Here is a 22,679-nt window from a genome sequence, read left to right on the forward strand (position 1 = left end):
AAGACGTCAGTGAAAAAGATGATTTGATAATCAACTGAACATTATACTGTAGCCTATGATATCGCTTGCATAAAACACATTTTATCCAAAATCTTCCATCCTCTTTACGAATTAATGAGTATTTTATCGATGGAATAGTCATTTACAGAATAAAAGTCTGATGGAGAGAAATGCAAATAGTGTAGGAGAGCGATGCAAAACAATCCCTAGCAGAATTGGCAGAAGATCCGTCACCGACTGAGGTAGCCTTTTCCTGGTGCATTCACTTGTCTCGTCACGACACGCTCGTGATATTGTGTTTATTCTTTACTTTCTCGGTTCAATGGACATCCCGTAACAGTCAACACTTCATGACTAAGTTATCAACACCATTGTGTATTGCGCCTTCTTTTATGATAACTTACTGATTGTCACTTTAAAAACTTGATACTTTATCAAATGGTTTTTAATTTGCAAATACCTTTATTTTGTACATGATTTCTGTGCCTTTTCTGCTTAGAGCAAATGCAATGGTTTATATAAATCATAAAATATGATGTACTCTTTCTTCCCTGTGGAAAAGGTATGCAAGGCAGACATCACCCTCTCCTGCAGCCATAAACATTTACATAAATGTGTGTGGATAGTATAGGGCCAACAGATTTGTAAAATAGGTTGAGGATATATTTATTTTGTTTGTCTTTATTTATTCAAAATCGCTTTGATGTGTGCTTTGGAGAAACATTGAGGTGAAAACATTCAAGTTCTGAGTTGATTTTACAACTAAGAAGGATCCTGGATATTACATGTTTTCAGTTCAACTGCTATAACTCAAATCAAGCTACAAGTCAGCTTGATCTTTCAATTAAACATTATATAAGCAAAGAAAACAGAAAAATAAGCCAACAATCCTTTTTTCAGTGACATTAGATCAGTCCATTTACAATGGCCATCCAAATGGCATTGTCCATTAGCTGTTATAAAGAGGCACTACCCTCTCTATCGTCGCCCTGCAGATAGGGCACTTCTTTGGCTTTGGCAGTGCCTGGTAGCACCGGTCACAAGCACAGACATGCCCACACTCCAGGAACGCACAGGAACGCTCCTGGCTCAAACACACTGTACAGGCACTAGGGGAAACACTGGCCTCCTCCACATTCAGCTCCCTCATCCTCTTCCTCTGCTGCTCCTTGAATTCCTCCAGAACATTCTTCTTCTTCCTCCTCTGTGTATGGTAAGCCCACTGCTTCCACAGGATGAAGAAGAGCGTTGTGGAAGCAACTACACCAAACATCATAGTCAGGATCCTCCAGAACCTGACTGTGCTCTGCTGCTTCTCCACCAGGGAGTCATAGTCCAGTCGGCTGAGGAAGTACCTCAGGCCCTGCTTGGGAGGCTGGAGCTTCACCAGGTTGTTGTCCAGCACCAGCTCCCCGACCCCGGTCACACTCTCCCCCAGACGTAACATCTCCTCCATCTCGTGGATACCTAAGATAATAATAACATACCATTTATGATGGAATTTTATTGATTGATTTATTGGATAAAAGTATATCAATCACAAAGTACATTACATTATTCAAATGACTGATTCCTCACGAAACCAGGACAAAAAAAGACCATGATTTTGGAGATTTTCACAAAATAATCAATAGAATAGTCCTTTGGAGGAAGAATTGTTGACATATGACGTTTGTATCTAAAAGCATAATTGAGAAATAATTGATCAAAGTTGGCACATTTGACATTTTGGCCTTACCCAGGGATTTCTGCTAGGTTAAAAGTTATGGCCCAAAGAAATTGGCATAGTAGGCAATGTAACCAATCAAAGGCCTCATTTTACTTACTTGTAACATTGCACATCCTGCAAATCACCAGCAGAGAGCAACCATTTTGAATACAGTTTCCCATTCGGACATTTTATCTAATTGGATCACAACCAGTGGTGTAGTGGTGCCTGGAGAAGTGGGAATACTCCAATTTGGCACAAAAAAAATCCTAACGGCCCAACCGGCGAAGGAAAGGCACCCTGTTCAAAACTTATGACAAACAGTGACAGACTCTGAATAATAAATCCCTTATTCATACCCCTTGACTTATTCCACATTTTGTTGTGTTACAGGCAGAATTCAAAATGGATTAAAAAAATGTTTTCCCTCACCAATCATACACACAATACCCCATAATGACAGTGAAAACAGGTTTTTTGAAATTGTTGGGTTATTTATTGAAAATTAAATACAGAAATATCTTATTTACATAAGTATTCACACCCCTGAGTCAATACTTTTTGGGTAAGTGTAAGCGCTTTCCACACCTGGATTGTGCAATATTTGCCCATGAATCTTTTTTAAACTTCTTTAAGCTCAAATTGTTTATTGATCATTGCTAGACAACTATTTTCAGGTCTTGCCATACATTTTCAAGCAGATTTAAGTCAAATCTGTAACTTGGCCACTCAGGAACATTCACTGTCTTCTTGGTAAACAACTCCAGTGTAGATTTGGCCTTGTGTTTTAAGTTATTTTCCTGCTGAAAGGTAAATTCATCTCCCAGTGTCTAGTGGAAAGCAGACAGGCGGGTAAAGATGTCTATTTCACCAGCCACGTTGGCGGGTTGTCAGGGCTCTACAGTGCAGGCATTTCACTTGTGAATAAAAATAGTAAAGTATGATCACATTTATAGTAAAATAAATGCAACAGTAGCTGTTTTCATCGTACTTTCACAGTTTTGCTTCATAGCTGGTAAATTAATCGCACAAAGTCAAAGAACTAAGAATCCTATATACTGTAGCCTATTCCGCCTCACACTGCAACACTGCACGCACCTGAAGAGCTGAGTGAAAGACACCTTTTTAGAAGTGCTGTGCACAGGCATAAAATATGCTCTAATTCACTTGAAATAAAAAGTCTACTGAAGTGAGACTATCCTTGCGTTTCTTGGCTATTTACATTGTTTTGTTCACAAGCGAGGTTGTTTTATACATTTGAGTTTCAACTGCTAGGGAAGAGAAAACCACTTCTACTAGTCAGACTCAATATCACAGGCACAAACATGACTCGACTCTCGCTACCAAGGTAACCTTCCGCCCTTAAAGGGGGCAGGTGAACATTTTTGTCTCATCTGTGATATTTTGGTTAAAATACTGTTTGTATTATTCAATATACCACATTAGTTACTTACTAGTAATACATGTATTTTTTTTAAACATTACAAAGCATGCTCATCTGGTTTTTTGTGTGTTTTGTTGGTGTAATTTTAGTGGTTTCAAAAATATTTTCATAGGTAAAAAATCTGAGTGGCTGGTAGATTTTTAAATCTACCTGCCACAGCGGTTCGTAGACCAAAAAGTACATTTTATGCCCTGGTACTCAGTAATGTGTTGAACTGGATTTGCCCCAAACATAACATTGTATTCAGGTCAGAAAGTTAATTGTTTCGCCACATTTTTTGCAGTATTACTTTAGTGCCTTGTTGCAAACAGGATACATGTTTTGGAATATTTAAATTCTGTACAGGCTTCCTTCTTTTCATTCTGTCAATTAGGTTAGTATTATGGAGTAAGTACAATGTTGTTGATCCATTCTCATATTACAACCATTAAACACTATAACTGTTTTAAAGTCACCATTGGTCTCAAGGTGAATTCCCTGAGTAGTTTCCTTCCTCTCTGGCAACTGAGTTAGGAAGGACGCCTGTAACTTTTTAGTGACTGGGTGTATTGATACACCATCCAAAGTGTATAACTTCACCATGCTCAAAGGGTTATTCGATGTCTGCATTTGATATTTTTACCCATCTACCAGTAGGTGCCCTTTGCGAAGCATTGGAAAACCTCCCTGGTCTCCGACTACCGAACCGTAGCACTCACGTCTATAGCCATGAAGTGCTTTGAAAGGCTGGTCATGGCTCACATAAACACCATTATCCCAGAAACTCTAGACCCACTTCAATTTGCATACCACCCCATCAGATACACAGATGATGCAATCTCAATTGTACTCCACACTGCCCTTTCCCACCTGGACAAATGGAACACCTATGTGAGAATTCTATTCATTGACTACAGCTCAGCATTCAACACCATAGTACCCTCAAAAATCATCACTAAGCTAAGGACCCTGGGACTAAACACCTCCCTCTGCAACTGGATCCTGAACCTCCTGACAGGCCGCCCCGTCGATCAAGTCCCTGAGCTGACAAGTTAAAAATCTGTCATTCTGCCCCTGAACAAGGCAGTTAATCCACTGTTCCTAGGCCATCATTGTAAATAAGAATTTGTTCTTGCCTAGTTAAATAAAAATAAATAAATAAATTGCAGATGACAACAGTGGTAGGCCTGATCAACGACAACGATGAGATAGCCTATAGGGAGGTCAGAGACCTGACCGTGTGGTGCCAAGACAACAACATCTCCCACAATGTGATCAAAACAAAGGAGATGATAGTGGACTACAGGAAAAAGAGGACCGAGCACACCCCCATTCTCATTGACGGGGCTGTAGTGGAGCATGTTGAGAGCTTCAAGTTCCTTGGTGTCCACATCACCAACAAACTAACATGGTCCAAGCACACCAAGACAGTTGTGACGAGGGCATGACAAAACCTATTCCCCCTCAGGAGATTTGGCATGGGTTTTCAGATACTCAAACGGTTCTACAGCTGCACCATCAAGAGCATGGTTGCATCACTGCCTAATATGGCAACTGCTCGGCCTCCGATCACAAAGCACTACAGAGGGTAGAGCGTACGGCCCAGTACATCCCTGGGGCCAAGTTTCCTGCCATCTAGAACCTCTATACCAGGCAGTGTCAGAGGAAGACCCTAAAAATTGTCAAAGACTCCTGCCAACCTAGTCATAGACTGTTCTCTTTGCTACCTAACGACAAGCGGTACCAGAGCGCCAAGTCTAGGTCAACGAAGCTTTTAAACAGCCTCTACCCCCAAGCCATAAGACTCCTGAACATCTAATCAAATGGTTATCCAGACTATTTGAATATTGAAACTATTTGAAAAAGTGTGTTCACCCTCCACTACACCACTGATCATAACTCTAAAAGCTGCAGCGATTCCAATCTGGAACTTTGATATGCCTGTATAATGTTCATCAATATATTGAAACCTACAGATTAAACATTATCGAGTCCTGAAGGAGGCCTGGGTCCAAAATGGCATAAATATATTAACTTTGCTTTGATTAATTATTTCAAAATGATGCTTTTAGATACAAATGTCAAATATATATCAACAATCCTTCTTCCCAAGGACCATTCCATGGATTACATTTATTGAATTTCATGGTATTTTTCCCCCCTAGTTTAGTAAGTATGGGTGGCCCCAGCGGGAATTGAACCCACAACCCTGGTGTTGCAAAGACAAATGCGCTACCAACTGAGCCACACAGGACCACACCTTTAGGGCGCTCCCCGCTGATGAAGTGGCCGATGACGTTGGTCAGGGACTGGGCAGTGGGGTGAAAGTTCTCATAGGTGGTCTCCAGGTCCAGCTCCGAGGAGTCCAGGGGACGGATGACCCGAATGGTGGCTGCCACAGCCTCGTCGTGGGACACCAGGTCAAAGGGCACCGTGCTGGTACGCTGGTGGATGACCTTTTCACTCTCGTTCCTGACAGGTATAAAATATTAGATACCTACAGAGATGTGTATCCACAAAAAGATGCAGTATAGACTATAATGTTTTTCCTCATCAAGTTTGTTTTTATAATTTTTTTTTACTTTTAAAAAAGGTACCATATTTATTAATTCATTCTAGGAGGTAGCATAAGCGGACAAAAGTTAGCCATTACTAGGCCATCGTCAGTGTGTGAAAGTGTCTCCACACACAAAAAATAAATCCACACAAATTGAGCCTCCTAACAGTAAGAGAGGGTGCAAAATATTATAACACTTTAGTGTACTTTAGCACTTACCAGAGATGAGTGGTGCGATTCCACACCATCTTCTTCTCCTTTAGAGTTAACCTCTCGATGACCCCTTTGCAGTTGTCCACAAACTGGCTGTTCAAGGTTTCTTTCACAGATCTCACAACACCTTCAATAACAGCGTACGGGACACATTTTCCTGGTGCTTCTGTCAGGATGTTCTTCATATCCTGATCAATAGACACTTTCTTGGCTCCCTGTAAAACATAAATGATATTGAATAACAATCAAAAACCTCAAATGTTCATTGTCAATGCAGTTATAGTCACTGTGATTAAGTTAAATCGTTTCCTGGTCAACTGCAATGATATAAAAACACTGTCTGAACTATTGATAACGTTACATTGGATTTCTGGGCGCAGGTGGTGTGCTCTGGTAAGTTGCAAACAAAATATTTTAAACCACCTTCAATGTGTCGCTTGCCAATGTTTAGCCTAACTACTAAACATGCTACTAACAGATTTAAAGAGATAAGGTAGATAAGATAGATGAGGCAAGGCTGCAATGTTATTACCTTTAATCTTGCTACTGTTGTTGTCCTCCTCCAGTACACAGAGTAGAAGACTGCAGTAAGTGCTGAGCTGGTGGCCAATAGCAGAAATTGGGCTGTGGAGGGTTTCCCACTAGTATCCATCCTGTGATCTTGTTTGATCTGAAACAACAAAGAGTATGTCAAAGAACACAAGAGCAAGGTGTATGGATCCACATCTGGGCCGTAAATCAGATGACAACTGTTGCCCTGCCATTGACAGTCTATAAGGCTATGGTCATGTGATTCAATGTGTTAGTTGGACCTTATGGAATGTATGAATGCCATGGAATTACAGTATTATATTTGTCAGCCTAAAAACCCATTCTTACAGAGACTTGACTGCCACCTAGCTATTATTAGCTAACCCTGGAGTTCTCTCTTTTGGGCTAGTCAAAATCAACTTGGGTTGATGAGTGACTTTCTGGAGGCGGAGTGACCATTTCAAATACTAATGATAACGTTGTCGCCAAAATTCAAAATAACATATTTGGTATCATGCAATTGTACAAAATCGATTGACTAAACAGGTTTGTTGACATTACTCTAGCTACCTAATTAGTTAGCTACTGTAGTTAATGTTACCTCACATAACTAGTTAGGTCCGGGCTCTGCAATTTAGCCCTGCACCGACGTAGCTAGCTAGCTAGTTGTAAACACATATTTCTCATCAAGCTAATTTTAATAGACTGGCTACTTTTATATTTAAAAACTATTGATTTCATTCCAAGATTAGCTAAATAAAGCGACATCGAATTGCTAGTTTGGGCTCACCCTCCACTTCCTTACATAGTAATAATTGTTTTATATTTTTTATTTTATGTTCTACTTCTTCTTCGATGAGGTTTAACGGTGGTTGGCATCCAATAAATGTTGCATTACTGCCACCTACTATACTGGAGTATAACTCCCTTATATATATATATATATATATATATATATATACACATATATATATATATATACACACACACACACACACAACACATACCTTACCATCTAACACTACACTCACAATAAAAATTCTAAATAATAATAAATACCATACTCCACTATTTAAATCAATTTAGTCCTACTTCAGGCCAACAACCTGAAAGGATGGGACCACAATTTAACACATCCTGTGCCTCTTCTGATGTCAAGTCTTGCACACCCAATTGCCTCTCTGCAGCTGCCACCACAACCTCTATGTTCTGCGACTTACGTTCCATCTCTGCATTACAGTTAATAACCATTGCTATAAATGCCAAAAATCCAATCTTACTGAAACATATATCACTTGTTGGTTTATCCCTCTGTACTGGTACAGATCTCCTACTCACACCACTCCTCTCAGGATCCCTCCCCCTTGACCCATCTTCCTCTACTTTCTTCACTGCCTCTGCACTACTCTAACCCTGGAAACATCAACCTGCCTTTCTCGCACGGGACATGCTGATCCTTGATATCTGATCCTTGGGGGGTTCCACCCTTTTTCAATTCAAAATAAAGGCAGTTCAATGTGGCCATTTGACCAGCAGGGGGCAGTGTTCAATCATTTATCAATTGAAAAGCACAGCACAGATTCGTTTTTATCTGTTTATGGGCCCTGTGATAAAACATTAGATTATATCACGTTTAGAGCGGTTATCAATGTTAGAATGGTCAATAAGAACCATTGATTTCATGACAAATAATATTGTGTAGCCCAAATGAAACATACCTTCAAAATGTATTGCCTTTCTAGTGGTTTATTGAATAAAAGAAACACAGGAACATAAACACTGAAAAAAACTTTTATTCTTGGTAATTTTAATAACTCAATTCTCAAATCCAGGTATTCCCAAACTAGGTACACGCAATGCCGTTGGCGGTACGCCAAATAAAAATGTGATTCACAAAAAGGTTTTTTACTTAAAAAAAAAAATCTTCACATTTTCAAACAGTACATTTATATTTTCTAACGGGGCTATACATTTGGGTGAGGTTTTTTCTCGTCTGCCAAAAATAAAATGAAACCATCTAACGTTAGTGTTTTGCGAAATAACAACACAATGTCAAATACAGGTAGCCTCGTCAAATAATTATCATCCAATCACATTAACCGCTACTTACTCTCTCGCGGGAAACTTTCACTCATGCGCAGACATTTACAAGCGAAACATGACCATTTGAAAAATAAGTCACAGGAGTTTTTTGAGCGAGAATAAAGACGAGTTTCGAGTAGTAACAAATGTCTAAAAGCAACAGATACCACTAATAAGGTGCTAGAAGCGACATATATGGTGAGCTACCGAGTAGCTAGGACAGGCAAGGCCCATACTATTGTGGAGGACTTAATTTCCCTACTGCCCCCCAAAAAAAAAAAAAATACTATACAGACAATTCCTTCATCAAACAACACATCAGTGACATGGTAGGAGATGTTTTGAAACAATTAAATTATATACCTTACAGCTGGATGAGTCAACAGAAGTGTTGGGCCTGGCACAGCTCCTGGTATATGTCCGTTACGTTTATGTGAGGTCACATAAACATCCTCTTCTGCAAACCACAGGAAACCATTACAACGTGAGAGGATTTTTTTTTTTTTTAAGTACTGGACAGCTTTGTGCCATGAAATGGACTGGTGGTCAAGATGTGTTGGTATCTGTACTGAAGGCTCAAAAGCCATGACAGGGACACATAGTGGAGTGGTAACGCATATGCAAGCAATTGCTCCTGACTTCTGCATTACGCAATGATATGGGCAGCGACCATGTAGCGTTTTTACAACATACAGAAATGTGCATTTTATTGTGTGAGAGACATTAGTACATGCAGCTACAGGAAACAAGGTGGGAGAGTTTAAGGAATTTTGTGAACATCACTGCACTTTCAAATCAAATAACATTTTATTGGTCACATACTGTACACATGTTTAGCAGATGTTATTGCGGGTGTAGCAAAATGCTTGTGTTTCTAGCTCCAACAAGTGCAATAATATCTCAAAAGTAATAACAATTCCACAACCATACACACAATACACACAAATCTAAAGGAATGGAATTAAGACTATATAAATATTTGGACGAGCAACGTCAGAGCGGCATTCTGCCTTACCAAGCAAAAAGGCAGTAACTGCTCATTTGGTCGAAGATGAGTTAATGTCAATTTTTCTACATTACTGCTTAATCATGTGGATTAAGCAGATGAAGTTACTGCTTAATGATGTGGACAAGTATCCTGCCTCTATTGTATTGTGTTTTGGAGAAAATGGGGGTCATGTTAGCAGTAACTGCATCAAGTTACTGTGAAACCAAGGTCAATAAAAAGCCATTTTTCTCAGTTCCACACTATGAGCAGTTACTGCCTTTTTGCTTGGTAGGGCAGCATAGACTACAATACAGTAGAATATAATACAGTATATACATATGAGATGAGTAATGCAAAATATGTAAACATTATTAAAAAGTGACTAGTGTTCCATTATTAAAGTGGCCAGTGATTTCAAGTGATTTTGCCAATGTTTTCTGTTTCCTCCTTCTCATGTAAAGATGTTGGCCTACATAAATGGGTAGGAGAGCCCATTGCAATTTGCTGAACAAGCCAAAGAGGATAATACAACAAGACTTGATATCAAACTGGGACACATCACAACTTGATCTCGTTCATAAAGGACAATGAACAATGATGCAATGGAGAAGTGCAGAGAAGCAATAAAGATGTAGAGCATTCAATTATTCAGGGTGAAATATGGTAAGTGCCAGCATGCAGCAGTGAGAAAAGCAGGCTTCAGTTCAGAACCATTCAATTGATCCTGTTGTGCATAAATCCACCAACTTACTCTCACTTCATCCAGCCCCACTGTCTAACAGGCAGCAGCCACCATTCTCTTCTCTCTCACTAGATCTGTTTTCCAAATGGCACCCTATTCCCTACATAGTGCATTACTTTTGACCAGAGCCCATTGTGTCCTGGTCAAAAGTTGTGCTCTATAAGGAGTAGGGTTCCATTTGGGATGCACCCTACACATTTTTGGGGGCAATCATAATGAGTACAGGATTAGCATAAAATCTCTCTGCTTCGTCAGCTGGTTTTCCACACTCAACAGTCATAGCCAATTTGATATTTAGTTACAGGGTTACAGGCAGGGGCATATGGGACTTGGTTTCCTAAAAAATATTTGCGGTCAAATAACTAATGCAATGAAATACAGTGGACACAAGATGTGACAAGGATGCAACATCTACAAATAACGTGTGACAATGATGCTACATTTACAATGCATAGGCCTGTCGTGTACTTACCTACAACATTTGGGATGAATGTGGATTTATATATTTGTATCTCTACATCACTGTATGCCTGTGCTAATTGGGTAAGGCACAGAGATTCGATATAAATAAAATCTAAGGTAATGACCTTCATGGGGGCAGGATTACATGTGCATGCTCCTACATACAGTCGCTAGTGAAAGTCTACACATCCCTTACCCATTCTTCAACATTTTGTTGCCTGAATTTTTAAAATTAAAATGTATTAATTAGGTATGTCTTCACACCCCAGAGTTAATACTTGGTGGAAGCAGCCATTACAGCTGTGAATAATTTTTAATAAGATTCTACTAACCTTTGTCACGACTCCCACCGAAGGTGGCTCCTCTTCCTGTTCGGGGGGCTATTTAAGCCGGTGATGCCCGCCTGCTTCTGTGCAACACGAAGGCCGACGCGCTGTCCCATCTCTATGACACCGAGGATCGGCCCATCGATCCTACTCCCATCCTTCCAGCTTCAAGGCTGGTGGCACCGGTGGTATGGGAGGTGGACGCGGACATCGAGCGGGTTTTACGGTTGGAACCTGCGCCTCCACATTGTCAAATCAATTGATACAGTAGGCTCACACGCTACCCTCTTCGGATCATCCTGGTGTGGCGAGGACAGTGCGGGGTCTTGGGGGGAAGTTCTGGTGGCCCACCTTAGTTAAGAACGTGAGGTTCTATGTCTCTTCCTATTTGGTTTGTGCTCAGAGTAAGGCTCCTAGGCACCTGCCTAGAGGGAAGTTACAGCCCCTCCCCGTTCCACAACGGCCGTGGTCTCATCTGTCGGTGGACTTTCTTACCGATCTTCCCCCGTCTCAGGGGAACACCACGATCCTGGTCGTTGTGGATCGGATTTCTAAGTCCTGCCGTCTCCTCCCATTGCCCGGTCTCCCTACGGCCCTACAGACTGCGGAGGCCCTATTTACCCACGTCTTCCGGCCTGAAGACATAGTTTCTGATCGGGGTCCCCAGTCCACGTACCGAGTTTGGAGGGCGTTTATGGAGCGTCTGGGGGTCTCGGTCAGCCTGACCTCGGGTTATCACCCTGAGAGTAATGGGCAGGTGGAGAGAGTGAACCAGGAGGTGGGTAGGTTTCTGCTGTCGTATTGCCAAGACCGGCCAGGAGAATGGGCAAGGTACGTCCCATGGGCGGAGGTGGCTCAGAACTCACTCCGCCACTCCTCCATGAACATGTTACCGTTTCAATGCGTGTTGTGCTACCAGATGGTCCTGGCACCGTGGCATCAGAGTCAGACCGAGGCTCCTGCGGTGGAGGTGTGGGTGCAGCCCTCTAAGGAGACCTGGAGGGCCGTCCAGGAATCTCTTAAGCAAGCTGGTGGATGGCAGAAGAGGAATGCTGACAGCCGCCACAGTGAGGCCCCCATGTTCGCACCGGGGGACAGGGTCTGGCTCTCGACCCGAAACCTGCCCCTCCGCCTGCCCTGCCGAAAGCTGGGGCCGCAGTGTGTGGGGCCATTTAAAGTCCTGAGGAGGATAAACGAGGTGTGTTATAGATTACAACTCCCTTCTTACTATCGTATTAACCCCTCATTTCAGGTGTCTCTCCTCAGGCCGGTGGTAGCTGGTAGGGGACCAGGAAGGTGAGGAGCCGGAGGTCCCTCCGCCCCCTCTGGACATCGAGGGGTCCCCGGCGTACACAGTACGTGCTGTTCTGGACTCTAGATGCCGGGTGAGGGGCCTGCAGTACCTCATGGACTGGGAGGGGTACGGTCCGAAGGAGAGGTGCTGGGTACCGGTGGGGGACATCTTGGTTCCGTCAAAGTTGAGGGATTTCCATCGTCTCCATCTGGATCATGCGCCTCGCCCTCCGGGTCGCCCTCGAGGCCGGCGTCGGGGGGGGTGGCTCCTCGTCCAGTTCGGGCGGCGCTCTGCGGTCGTCGTCACCAGTCTACTAGCTGCCACCTATCCCTTTTCACTTTTCTGTTGGTTTTGTCTTATTGGTTACACCTGTTTCTTGTTTAGGTTTTAGTTGGGCTATTTAAGCCGGTGATTCCCACCTGCTTTTGTGTGGGCTTATTTCCTCTATTCATGTTTGTGGTTATGTGTTTTTCTCCAGACTGGTTGGGTCCTGTTTTTGGGCCGGTCTTTGTTATGCACCTGGTTGTCCTTTACCCTCTGTTCCCTGCACCTGACTCCACACCCACTACTCATAGAAGTGCGTTACAACCTTGTACAACTCTTTGGGCAACATATCAATTGTTTTTGTCAAAATTACTCAAGCTCAGTGCATTTGGTTAGGAATCATTGATGGACAACAATATTTAATGCTTGTCACTGACTTTCAAGCAGATTTAGGTCAGGGCTGAGACTACTAGACTATTCATGAACACTCAACACCTATTGGAAAGCCATTCTGGTGGGTCTTTGGCATTAGAATTTGTGTAATTGTTCCTCTGAAAAAAATGAACTATCGGAGGGTTAGGTTTTCCTGTCCTTTGCTACTTTAATACTTATTTTGATCCAAACATACTCCCCAGCCCCTTCCAGTAACAAGCATAGCCATAGCACGATGCTGCCACCACAGTACTCATCTTATTCAAAATTATTCACATCTTTAATGGCTGCTAATGGTGCTTCCACCAAGTAGTAATTATGGCAGTGCCGCTGGAAAACGAATGGTGAGGCGAGATTTGCCCCAGCACTTTTCAGTCACTTTTTATTTTATTGAACTAAATCAAGAGGGCAAAGTGCGTTTCTTTTGGCCGATTTGCCTCATAATTTGTCAACTCTCCCACAATTTCTCTGTCCTTCACATAGGAGTGCTGCTGCAGGCTTTGTGAGTGTCTTGACCAATCAGATTCATGGAAATTGCAGGTCATGCGGGCCGGGCACAACGCACAAAGCTGAACGCACACTCTCCACTTACCTCCGGTATTTATTCAGCAAGAGTGATAACATCACTCCTGACACAAGTAAAAACTCTTAAACGTAAATGTCGCAGCCTACAGTATACTGCCACACCCTGATCTGTTTCACCTGTCTTTGTGCTTGTCTCCAACCCCTTCCAGGTGTCACCCATCTTCCCCATTATCCCCAGTGTACTTATACCTATGTTTTCTGTTTGTCAGTTGCCAGTTTGTTTTGTTTCATCAAGCCTTCCAGCAGTTTTTCCCATGCTCCTGTCCATCTCTAGTTCCTGTTTTCTAGCTTTCCCGGTTTTTGACCATTCTGCTTGCCTTGACCCTGTGCCTGCATGTCGTTCTGTACCTTGTTATACCACCCTGGATTACTGACCTCTGCCTGCCCTGAGCCTGCCTGCCGTTCTGTACCTTGTTATACCACCCTGGATTACTGATCTCTGCCTGCCCTGACCCTGAGCCTGCCTGCCATTCTGTACCTTTCGAACTCTGCTCTGGACTACTGACCTCAGCCTGCCCTTGACCTGTCGTCTGCCTGCCCCAGTTTTTGTAATAAACTTTTGTTACATCGAAACTGTCTGCATCTGGGTCTTCTCCTGAGCCTTGACATATACACCGGAATATTAGCGATCTGACATGCTGTATTGCATGGAAACTCTGGTACTGGTACTCCCTATATATAGCTCCATTCTTGTGTATTTGATTTTATTCCTCTCGTGTTACAATTTGCACAATTTCCAACTCTGCATTGTTGGGAATGGCTAATAAGCAGGCATTTCACTGTAAAATCTGCACCAGTTGTATTCGGCGCATGTGACAAATAAAATGCGATTTGATTTGATTTGGTAATGAGGCTATTTTTAAGTCTGATCAACTGTAGGCTACTAACAACAGCGGCTGCATAGTCTAGCCTACTATGTACCCTGTCCCTCTGGCCAGGTAAAACAACGCAGTAACATTTTGTTTGTGATAAAATGTGAAAAGGATCAAATTTGGTTTATATTCAAACTTGGGCTGACTAGGCTACCTAGATTTAATTAATCAATAAACACAATAGCTGACAGACTGATTTTTTATTTTATTAGGCCTACAGTTGAATAGGGCAGGACTAACCTACACGATGCAAACCTGTATAAAGCAAGCTAGGCCCTGTGAGTTTTATTGTTCAGTGATGTTGCTTTCTGTGTCTAGGAAACCCCCCTAGTCCTTCTTTAACATATCATTTATATGGACAAGTTTGCAGCAGTTTGACAGGGTTTTCATCCAGGAATTGTTTTAAATCATGTGACCTGATTGTTTCTAATCTGATCCAATCATAGCCCATATTAAACCTTTTCACAACAGAATCACCACGTCATACCGTATAAGGTCCGGAGTTTTACCTGCTTGGGTTATCAGATCAGGAAAAACTACAGGCCCCAGATTTTTTTCGTGCCCCACACCACTCTGGGATCTGTGGTACCACCTCTTAATAATGCTAAATATGTGAAATTATTTTGATATAATTTCTCAAAGGAGAAATACATTTTTGATATTGATAATTTAAAAAATAATAATAATTTACATTTGTCACGTCCTGACCTTAGTTCCTTTTTTATGTCTCTATTTTAGTTTGGTCAGGGTGTGAGTTGGGGTGGGCATTCTATGTTTTCTATCTCTATGTATTTGGCCTGGTACGGTTCCCAATCAGAGGCAGCTGGCAATCATTGTCTCTGATTGAGAACCATACTTAGGTAGCCTGTTTTCCCATTTTGAGTTGTGGGTGATTATTTTCTGTTTAGTGTTGTGTGTGAGTAGTACATGACAGAACTGTTGCGTTTGGTTCTATTTTTGTTTTGCTTCAGTGTTCTGGTTTTAATAAACAACATGGACACTTACCACGCTGTGCATTGGTCCGATATTTCCTACTCCTCAGAAGATGAGGAGAATCGTTACAACATTTTTGATATCAACGATTAAAATGTTTTGTATCGATAATTAAACATTTGATATTTAAAAAAAAATTGGTTTCTCCTTTGAATGCTATGGGGAATTAATTTATATTAAAAAATATATAATAAAAACATTCAGTACACTGAATCAGGCTTTGAGATCATTCAACTTTTAAATTTCTCTATGCAAGTCAGTTAAGAACTCATTCTTATTTACAATGATGGCTTACCCCGGCCAAACCCTGATGACGTTGGGCCAATTGTGCGCCGCAATAAGGGACTCCCAATCATGGCCGGATGTGATACAGCCTGGATTCAAACTAGATACTGTAGTGATGCCTCTTTCACTGAGATGCAGTGCCTTAGACCGCTGCGCCACTCGGGAGCCCCAAATACAAGAGAGGTGTAGCATAACCTCTTCCATATCAACTGAAAAAGGGAACCAAACATGCCTGAGGTCTTTATCTCAATATTAGTCACCTTGATGCAGTGATGTAGCTCCAGGCCTGGATGTGTAGCCTGCTTATTTGTTTTGATTGGGAATTATGTACATGCTCATCTGGTAGTCAAGTAGATTTGTGCATTCCCCAGTCTTTTCATGCTGTCAATTCTGAGAATCTGCAATATTATTCATATCTAGCAGCTCTTTCTACCAACTCTCATCAAAATGTGCAAAGTAAATATGTGTGGTGAGGAATGTTACAGAAATTGTAACGGATTCTCTGTTTTCTTCATCCCACATTGGTATGAATGGTATGGTATGCTTCGGTATTTCCCTCAGTTTCGTAAAAAGGGGGATAAGGATCTGTAACACAGATTCAACATAGGACTCAACGATACAATACCATGGATGAACTATGATGCTCTGATCCTGAGTCAGTGTGATGGTGATGCCTGTTACATCTATTACAGTATCATAACTACTTTACCCTTTTCCTACTAGCACTGACTTTGCTGATCATTTTGTTATTGAGGAAAAATGTACCTAGCCATCTTAAGATGAATGCACTAATTGTAAGTCGCTCTGGATAAGAGTGTCTGCTAAATGAATCCAATTTATCTGTAATGTAAAATGAAGATTGGCTCAATAAAAATGGATTATTGATGATATTACAACGAGAAACATGTCATATCTGATCATGAGATTTTCCCTGTAACTTGTAAACACCCTTAGAAAGAACTAAGGACTCAGTACTTTTTCTTTCTTCTGCACTTATTATAATGGCTTTGGAGTGTTTCTTTAACATCGACCCTGTTATTTCTTCTCCTGCATATAAAAGCATTTGATAAAGCATGTGATCAAACAGAAACCACATCACTCAGACATTCAAATCAGATGGCATTCTGGGTAGGTACAGTATGTGCTATAAGTTAAAAGCCTGGAGTGTTGCCTTTGAGGATTACACCAAACAAAAGCAGCACAGGATGAGTAATGAAGCTATTTGGCCAGGCTTGTGTTATGGCAGGTTTTCATTTTCTCTTCCTGTCTGTCCTTTAGAAAACGTCAAACGTGAAGCGCGTTTATAATATACATGCAGAATGCAGAATTACACAATGCAAATGATGCTGAATCATTCCAACAGAGGTGCCATTAATCTAGCCACTGTCATGTGTTTCCATAAGCAGTGGGTTTAGGGAAATGTTTTACATCTAAAGAAGGAGCATTTAAGGATTCTGATTATGAAGCTGTACGTTTGGGATAGAATTGAGCATACTGCATGGAACTTGTTCAGAACATCCTCTGTATACTGTACGAAACAGTTGTATTAAAGTAGGCTACAGCTGAGCTGTATTTATTGCTCATAAGGCTCTTGGGTTCAGGATATATTGAACACAAATCAATTACTATTTGTGAAGGGAGTCAGATGTTTCTGTGAAGGTTCTCTGTAAATGTCATGTTTGGTGACCTACGCGTAAGTTCTAAAAGATGATGCCTCAACTCAAAAGCGTTCCAATTTTAATATATGATACTTAGGTGGTTGCTTATATTTGTCCTACTTCACACGTGTACAAGTGTGTATTGATACACCACATTACCAAAAGGATGTGCTCGTCGAACATCTCATTCCAAACTTATGGGCATTAATATGGAGTTGGTCCCCCTTTTGTTGCTATAACAGCCTCCACTCTTCTGGGAAGGCTTTCCACTAGATGTTAGAACATTGCTGTGGGGACTTGCTTCCATTCAACCACAAGAGCATGAGTGAGGTCGGACACTGATGTTTGATGATTAGGCCTGGCTCACAGTCGGTTTTTCGAATTCATCGCAAAGGTGTTCGATGGGATTGAGGTCAGGGCTCTGTGCAGGCCAGTTAAGTTCTTCCACAACAGTCTCGACAAACCACTTCTGTATGGACCTCTCTTTGTGCACAGGGGAATTGTCATCCTGAAACAGGAAAGGTCCTTCTCCAAACTGTTGCCACAAAGTTGGAAGCACAGAAAGTCTGTTTTTCATCCATATACAGTATAGTGGGTGGTTGAAATGTTGTTGAATTTCATATTTGATTAGACCTTGTTTCAATATTGATAGTAAAATGCTATGTTTAAATCAACGTCATTGTTTCAACATCATGCCATCAACCTAAATAAAGAGATGCTTACTGTATATTGAAATAAAATCTGAAGCCACAGTCCCTGCCTGAACAGTGACTCCTACATGATGGGTAATGCACTTAAGTGAGAACTAGTCTACCATCCAGATTGCCTACCTCTAGGTACCCTGCTTAGCTTTGGAAACAAGCTGTATTCGTTTCTGCTGAGCTATCATGCCGACACGTATGCTACTGATCAGTTTCCATACTCATTCGCGTCGCTATGCTCTACCTTAACACTGAATAGTTGAAAATAACGTCTCAAACTTGTTTTGCACAAGCTATGTGAAATTAAATTCAGAGTGACGTTGTGTTTATGTAGGCTACATTCAACGTAGTACATTGACAGCTGATTTGCCCAAAGGACACCTTCATTTCAACGTGTAGCTAGCAATGCCATCATTCATTCGTGATTGATCTTTAGAAATGGTTACCATTAGCCCTATAAATAGGATGCCAAATTCATGATATTAACTTTTCCCTTTAGATAGTGTTTTATAAATATGTTGTTCATAATATATATATATATATATATATATATATATGACAATATCCACATGTAAATGTTTATAATATTAATATCATACATTTGTTCTTCTATTTTTAGGGCTAAGTTGCCATATGACGTTTTGTGGTTTACAAATTTACATTGAAGTGAAAAGAGTGTCTTGTCAACCTATTCGTGACGTCAACTGACCTGATTGCCTTATTAGTATGGGTAGCCTATGATAATTAACGCAGAGCACAACCAATTTCAAGCCCTGTGGAGAAGACAATCCTTGTGTCACCTATACATGCAAATATAACTTAGTTTGAATGTTTGTTGGACAACTACAATTTAGCCATGGCTTATCATAAACGGTCAATTCTAAATTCTGACATTTTAAACCAGTGTAGATGGTTACTTGAGTGACACCTCCTCCAGCGTTACAACAAGTGATTGTTTGAAAAGGGTGCCTGGAAACCCAACGTTGAACTGCATTGAATTCTGCGTCAGGCAGAAATTAGCTTTTGAATCAGGAAAGTTTCCTCTCACGACCTCTACAAGCCAGAATGTTGAATAAAAGGACATTTTAACGTACTTTACCGGTTGTCCGTGTGGCGGTAGGCATGCGAGAATATATCCACAAGAAAGTATTATAACATCCACTTTTCAAAGCGCTGGTAGTGTGCTCAGATTTCTATCACCTGAAGCATGCGCACAAGATAAAAATACATCCAGGAGACACATCCATAACTGCCGAGCTCGTGCACTGGTTTGCATGGTTCAGGTGGTAGGCATCTAAATGCACTACCAGCGCTTTGAAAAGTTGATATAATTATACTTTTCTGTGGCTATATTGTCTCACATTCCTATTAGGGTAGGTACTGTATGTCACTTTTTATAGGAGCGTAGAGTTTAGATTAATTCATGTTTTCTTTTTGCCATGGGAAATCTGGTATTGTTTTTATCACAATACTGGTACGCTATAATTAGTGGATTTGGCTATTTCAGCCACAGCCTTTGCTGACGGGTGTATAAAATCAAGCACACAGCCATGCAATCTCCTTAGACAAACATTGGCAGTAGAATGGTCTTATTGAAGAGCTCAGTTACTGTAAGTGCTGTTATTGTGAAGTGGAAACATTCTGTAGAAACAATGGTAAAAAAAAACTCACTACCAAGTTCCAAACTGCCTTTGGAAGAAACGTTAGCACAAGAACTGTTTGTCGGGAGCTTCCCAAAATGGATTTACATGGCCGAGTAGCTGCACACAAGCCTAAGATCACCATGCGCAATGCCAAGCATCGGCTGGAGTGGTGTAAAGCTCACCGCCATTGGACTCTGGAGCAGTGGAAACGCATTCTCTGGAGTGATGTATCACACTTCACCATCTGGCAGTTCGACAGACGAATCTGGGTTTGGCGGATGCCAGAAGAACGCTACCTACCCCAATGCATAGTGCCCACTGTAAAGTTTGGTGAAAGAGGAAAAATGGTCTTTGGCTGTTTTTCAATGTTCGGGCTAAGTTCCAGTGATGGGAAATCTTAACGCTACAGCATACAATGACATTCTAGATGATTCTGTGGTTCCAACTTTGTGGCAGCAGTTTGGGGAAGGCCCTTTCCTGTTTCAGCATGACAATGCCCCCGTGCACAAAGCGAGTTCCATACAGAAATGGTTTGTCAAGATCAGTGTGAATTTGACTGGCCTGCACAGAGCCCCGACGTCAACCCCATCGAACACCTTTGGGATGAATTGGAACGCCGACTGCGAGCCAGGCTTAATCGCCCAACATTAGTGCCCCACCTCACTAATGCGCTTGTGGCTGAATGGAAATAAGTCCCCGCAATGTTCCAACATCTAGTGGAAAGCCTTCCCAGAAGAGTAGAGGCTGTTATAGCAGCAAAGGTGGGACCAACTCCATATTAATGCCCATGATTTTGTAATGATATGTTCGACGAGCAGTTGTCCACATACTTTTGGTTGGTTATGTAGTATATCGTGAAAATCTTCATTCTGACCGCCAAATGGATCAACCACACGGACAACTGGTAAAGTACGCTAAAATAGAATGTTATTCAACATTTTGGCTTATAAGAGGTCCTGAGACCTGAGGTACACATTTCTGCCCAATGTACAGTAGAATTCAACGTTGAATTTCCAGGTAAACTGAAAGATTGTTTGATAGTGATAAGATTGAGCGGTTGTCTGATAGTGTGTGATGCAGGATCTTCTCAAACTGCAACAAATGGTGGCATGTGTGAAGCTGGTATTTTGAGCTAATGAAAACAAGCTCACCATGGGTGCAGTACGTCGTTTATTGGTCATTCTCAGAGAAGAGGGGCTTAATGTTCCGGAAGATGCACGCACACAAATGTAATTACATCAGTATTCACACCCCTGAGTCAATCATTTGTAGAAGCTCTTTTGGTGGTGATTACAGCTGTGATACTTTTTAGGTAAGTCCCTGAAACCCTTGCACATTATTTGCCCAATATTCTTGAAAAAAATCTTCAACCTCTGTCAAGTTGATTCTTTACAGCCATTTTCAAGTCTTGCCATAGATTTTCAAGCATGTTTAAGTCAAAACGATAACTAGGCCACTGCATGATGCAGCCACCACCATGCTTGATAATATGAAGAGTGGGATGTGTTGTGTTGGATTTGCCCCAAACATAACTCTTTGTATTCAGGACAAAAAGTACATTTGTTTGCTACTTTTTTTGCAGTATTACTTAAGTGCCTTGCTGCAAACAGAATGCATGTTTCGGAATATTTTTTTATTCTGTATAGGCTTCCCTCTTTTCACTCATTTAGGTTAGTATTGTTGAGTAACTACAATGTTGTTGATCCATTCTCAGTTCTCATATCACAACCACTGTGACTGTTTTAAAATCACCACATGGTGAAATCTGTGAGCAGTTTACTTCCTCTCCAACTACTGAGTTAGGAAGGACACCTGTATCTTTGTAGTGACTGGGTGTGTCGATACACCACCCAAAGTGTGATTAATAACTTCATGCTCAAAGGGATATTCAGCAACTGCTTTTTACATTTTTTATATACATATCTACCAATCGGTGTCCTTCTTTGTGAGGCATTAAAAAACCTCCCTGGTCGTGGTTGAATCTGTGTTTCTTGTATTTCAGTGCTTTCATTACATTATATGCATATGGTGTGCTTGAGTGTCATCAGGAGGATGTTGATTTTCCTTTTCCTGATCTCTATTTGAGACTGATTGCAAATAGTTTACCCGACAACCTCAGTCACTTGCAGAACTTGAACGATGGATGGCCACTGAGTACAGGCAGATGTTGCTCTACACTGGTGCCATAGTATTGAAGGATGTTGTTTCCAAAAGGGTCTATCACCACTTTGTCCCTCAGTGTAGTAGCCATGTCAATTTTGATAGATTGAGATGATCAGATGAGGCATTACCTTGATGATGCCAAACAGATGCTGATGCACTTTGTTGAGCAAGAGTGTCTATGGTGATACATTTTACAATGTACATGGTCTCACTCACTTGGCACATGTTGCATTTCACAACTGCTCACTCAATTACCTTGATTGCTTAGAGTTTGAGAACCATTTGCGGTGGCTTAAACATGCCACCAAAAGCCCACATAATCCATTGGTACAAATGACAAGGCGACTGTCTGAATCACACCAAGTAAAACATACTGCCAAGAACATCCAAGCATACAACAAGAATAACATGCAAGATAGTGGCTTCCTCCTCCAGGACATTTGTCAAAGAAATAAGAGACTATGGAAACCCTGTCTGCGATGTCATTCACCATACTCAAACGGACAACTTCTTCATTCTTCCATGCGCTTCCAAAGACTTCAACTCCGCAAGTATCGCAAATATCCGCAAATGCTAAATAAACATTATTTATCCCGAGGACCTAATCAGCAAGGCTGTGTTTGCCCTATCATAGGCAATTCATAATGATCCCTCTGTTGCACAGTTTTGCCAAGTAAGATCACATCTATTGGAGTAGTTTGGTTTGCGATTATGGCTTATATTATGTTGTTGTTATATTATATTTGCCCAGGTTCAA

General features: G+C 41.3%; 1 protein-coding gene across 4 annotated transcripts; it reads right to left on the reverse strand.

Moving 5' to 3' along the window:
- Positions 1 to 650: 650 nt before the first annotated feature.
- On the reverse strand, positions 651 to 8,901 carry LOC112221811 (mitochondrial ubiquitin ligase activator of NFKB 1). 4 transcript variants are annotated; one of them, XM_024384166.2, is made up of 5 exons: positions 8,878 to 8,901; positions 6,434 to 6,571; positions 5,908 to 6,116; positions 5,392 to 5,603; positions 651 to 1,467 (listed from the first exon to the last, which is right to left on the reverse strand). In XM_024384166.2, exons 2-5 carry the CDS (start codon positions 6,551 to 6,553, stop codon positions 950 to 952), a joined length of 1,059 nt encoding a protein of 352 aa, XP_024239934.1. In that variant the 5' UTR covers positions 6,554 to 6,571; positions 8,878 to 8,901; the 3' UTR covers positions 651 to 949. The 4 variants fall into 4 exon arrangements, with proteins under 4 accessions (XP_024239934.1, XP_024239931.1, XP_024239932.1 ...); XM_024384163.1 differs by lacking the exon at positions 8,878 to 8,901 and adding an exon at positions 7,223 to 7,303; XM_024384164.2 differs by lacking the exon at positions 8,878 to 8,901 and adding an exon at positions 7,238 to 7,296.
- Positions 8,902 to 22,679: the final 13,778 nt, after the last annotated feature.

This window comes from Oncorhynchus tshawytscha, linkage group LG22 (genome assembly GCF_018296145.1).
Source record: "Oncorhynchus tshawytscha isolate Ot180627B linkage group LG22, Otsh_v2.0, whole genome shotgun sequence".
NCBI lineage: Eukaryota > Metazoa > Chordata > Actinopteri > Salmoniformes > Salmonidae > Oncorhynchus > Oncorhynchus tshawytscha.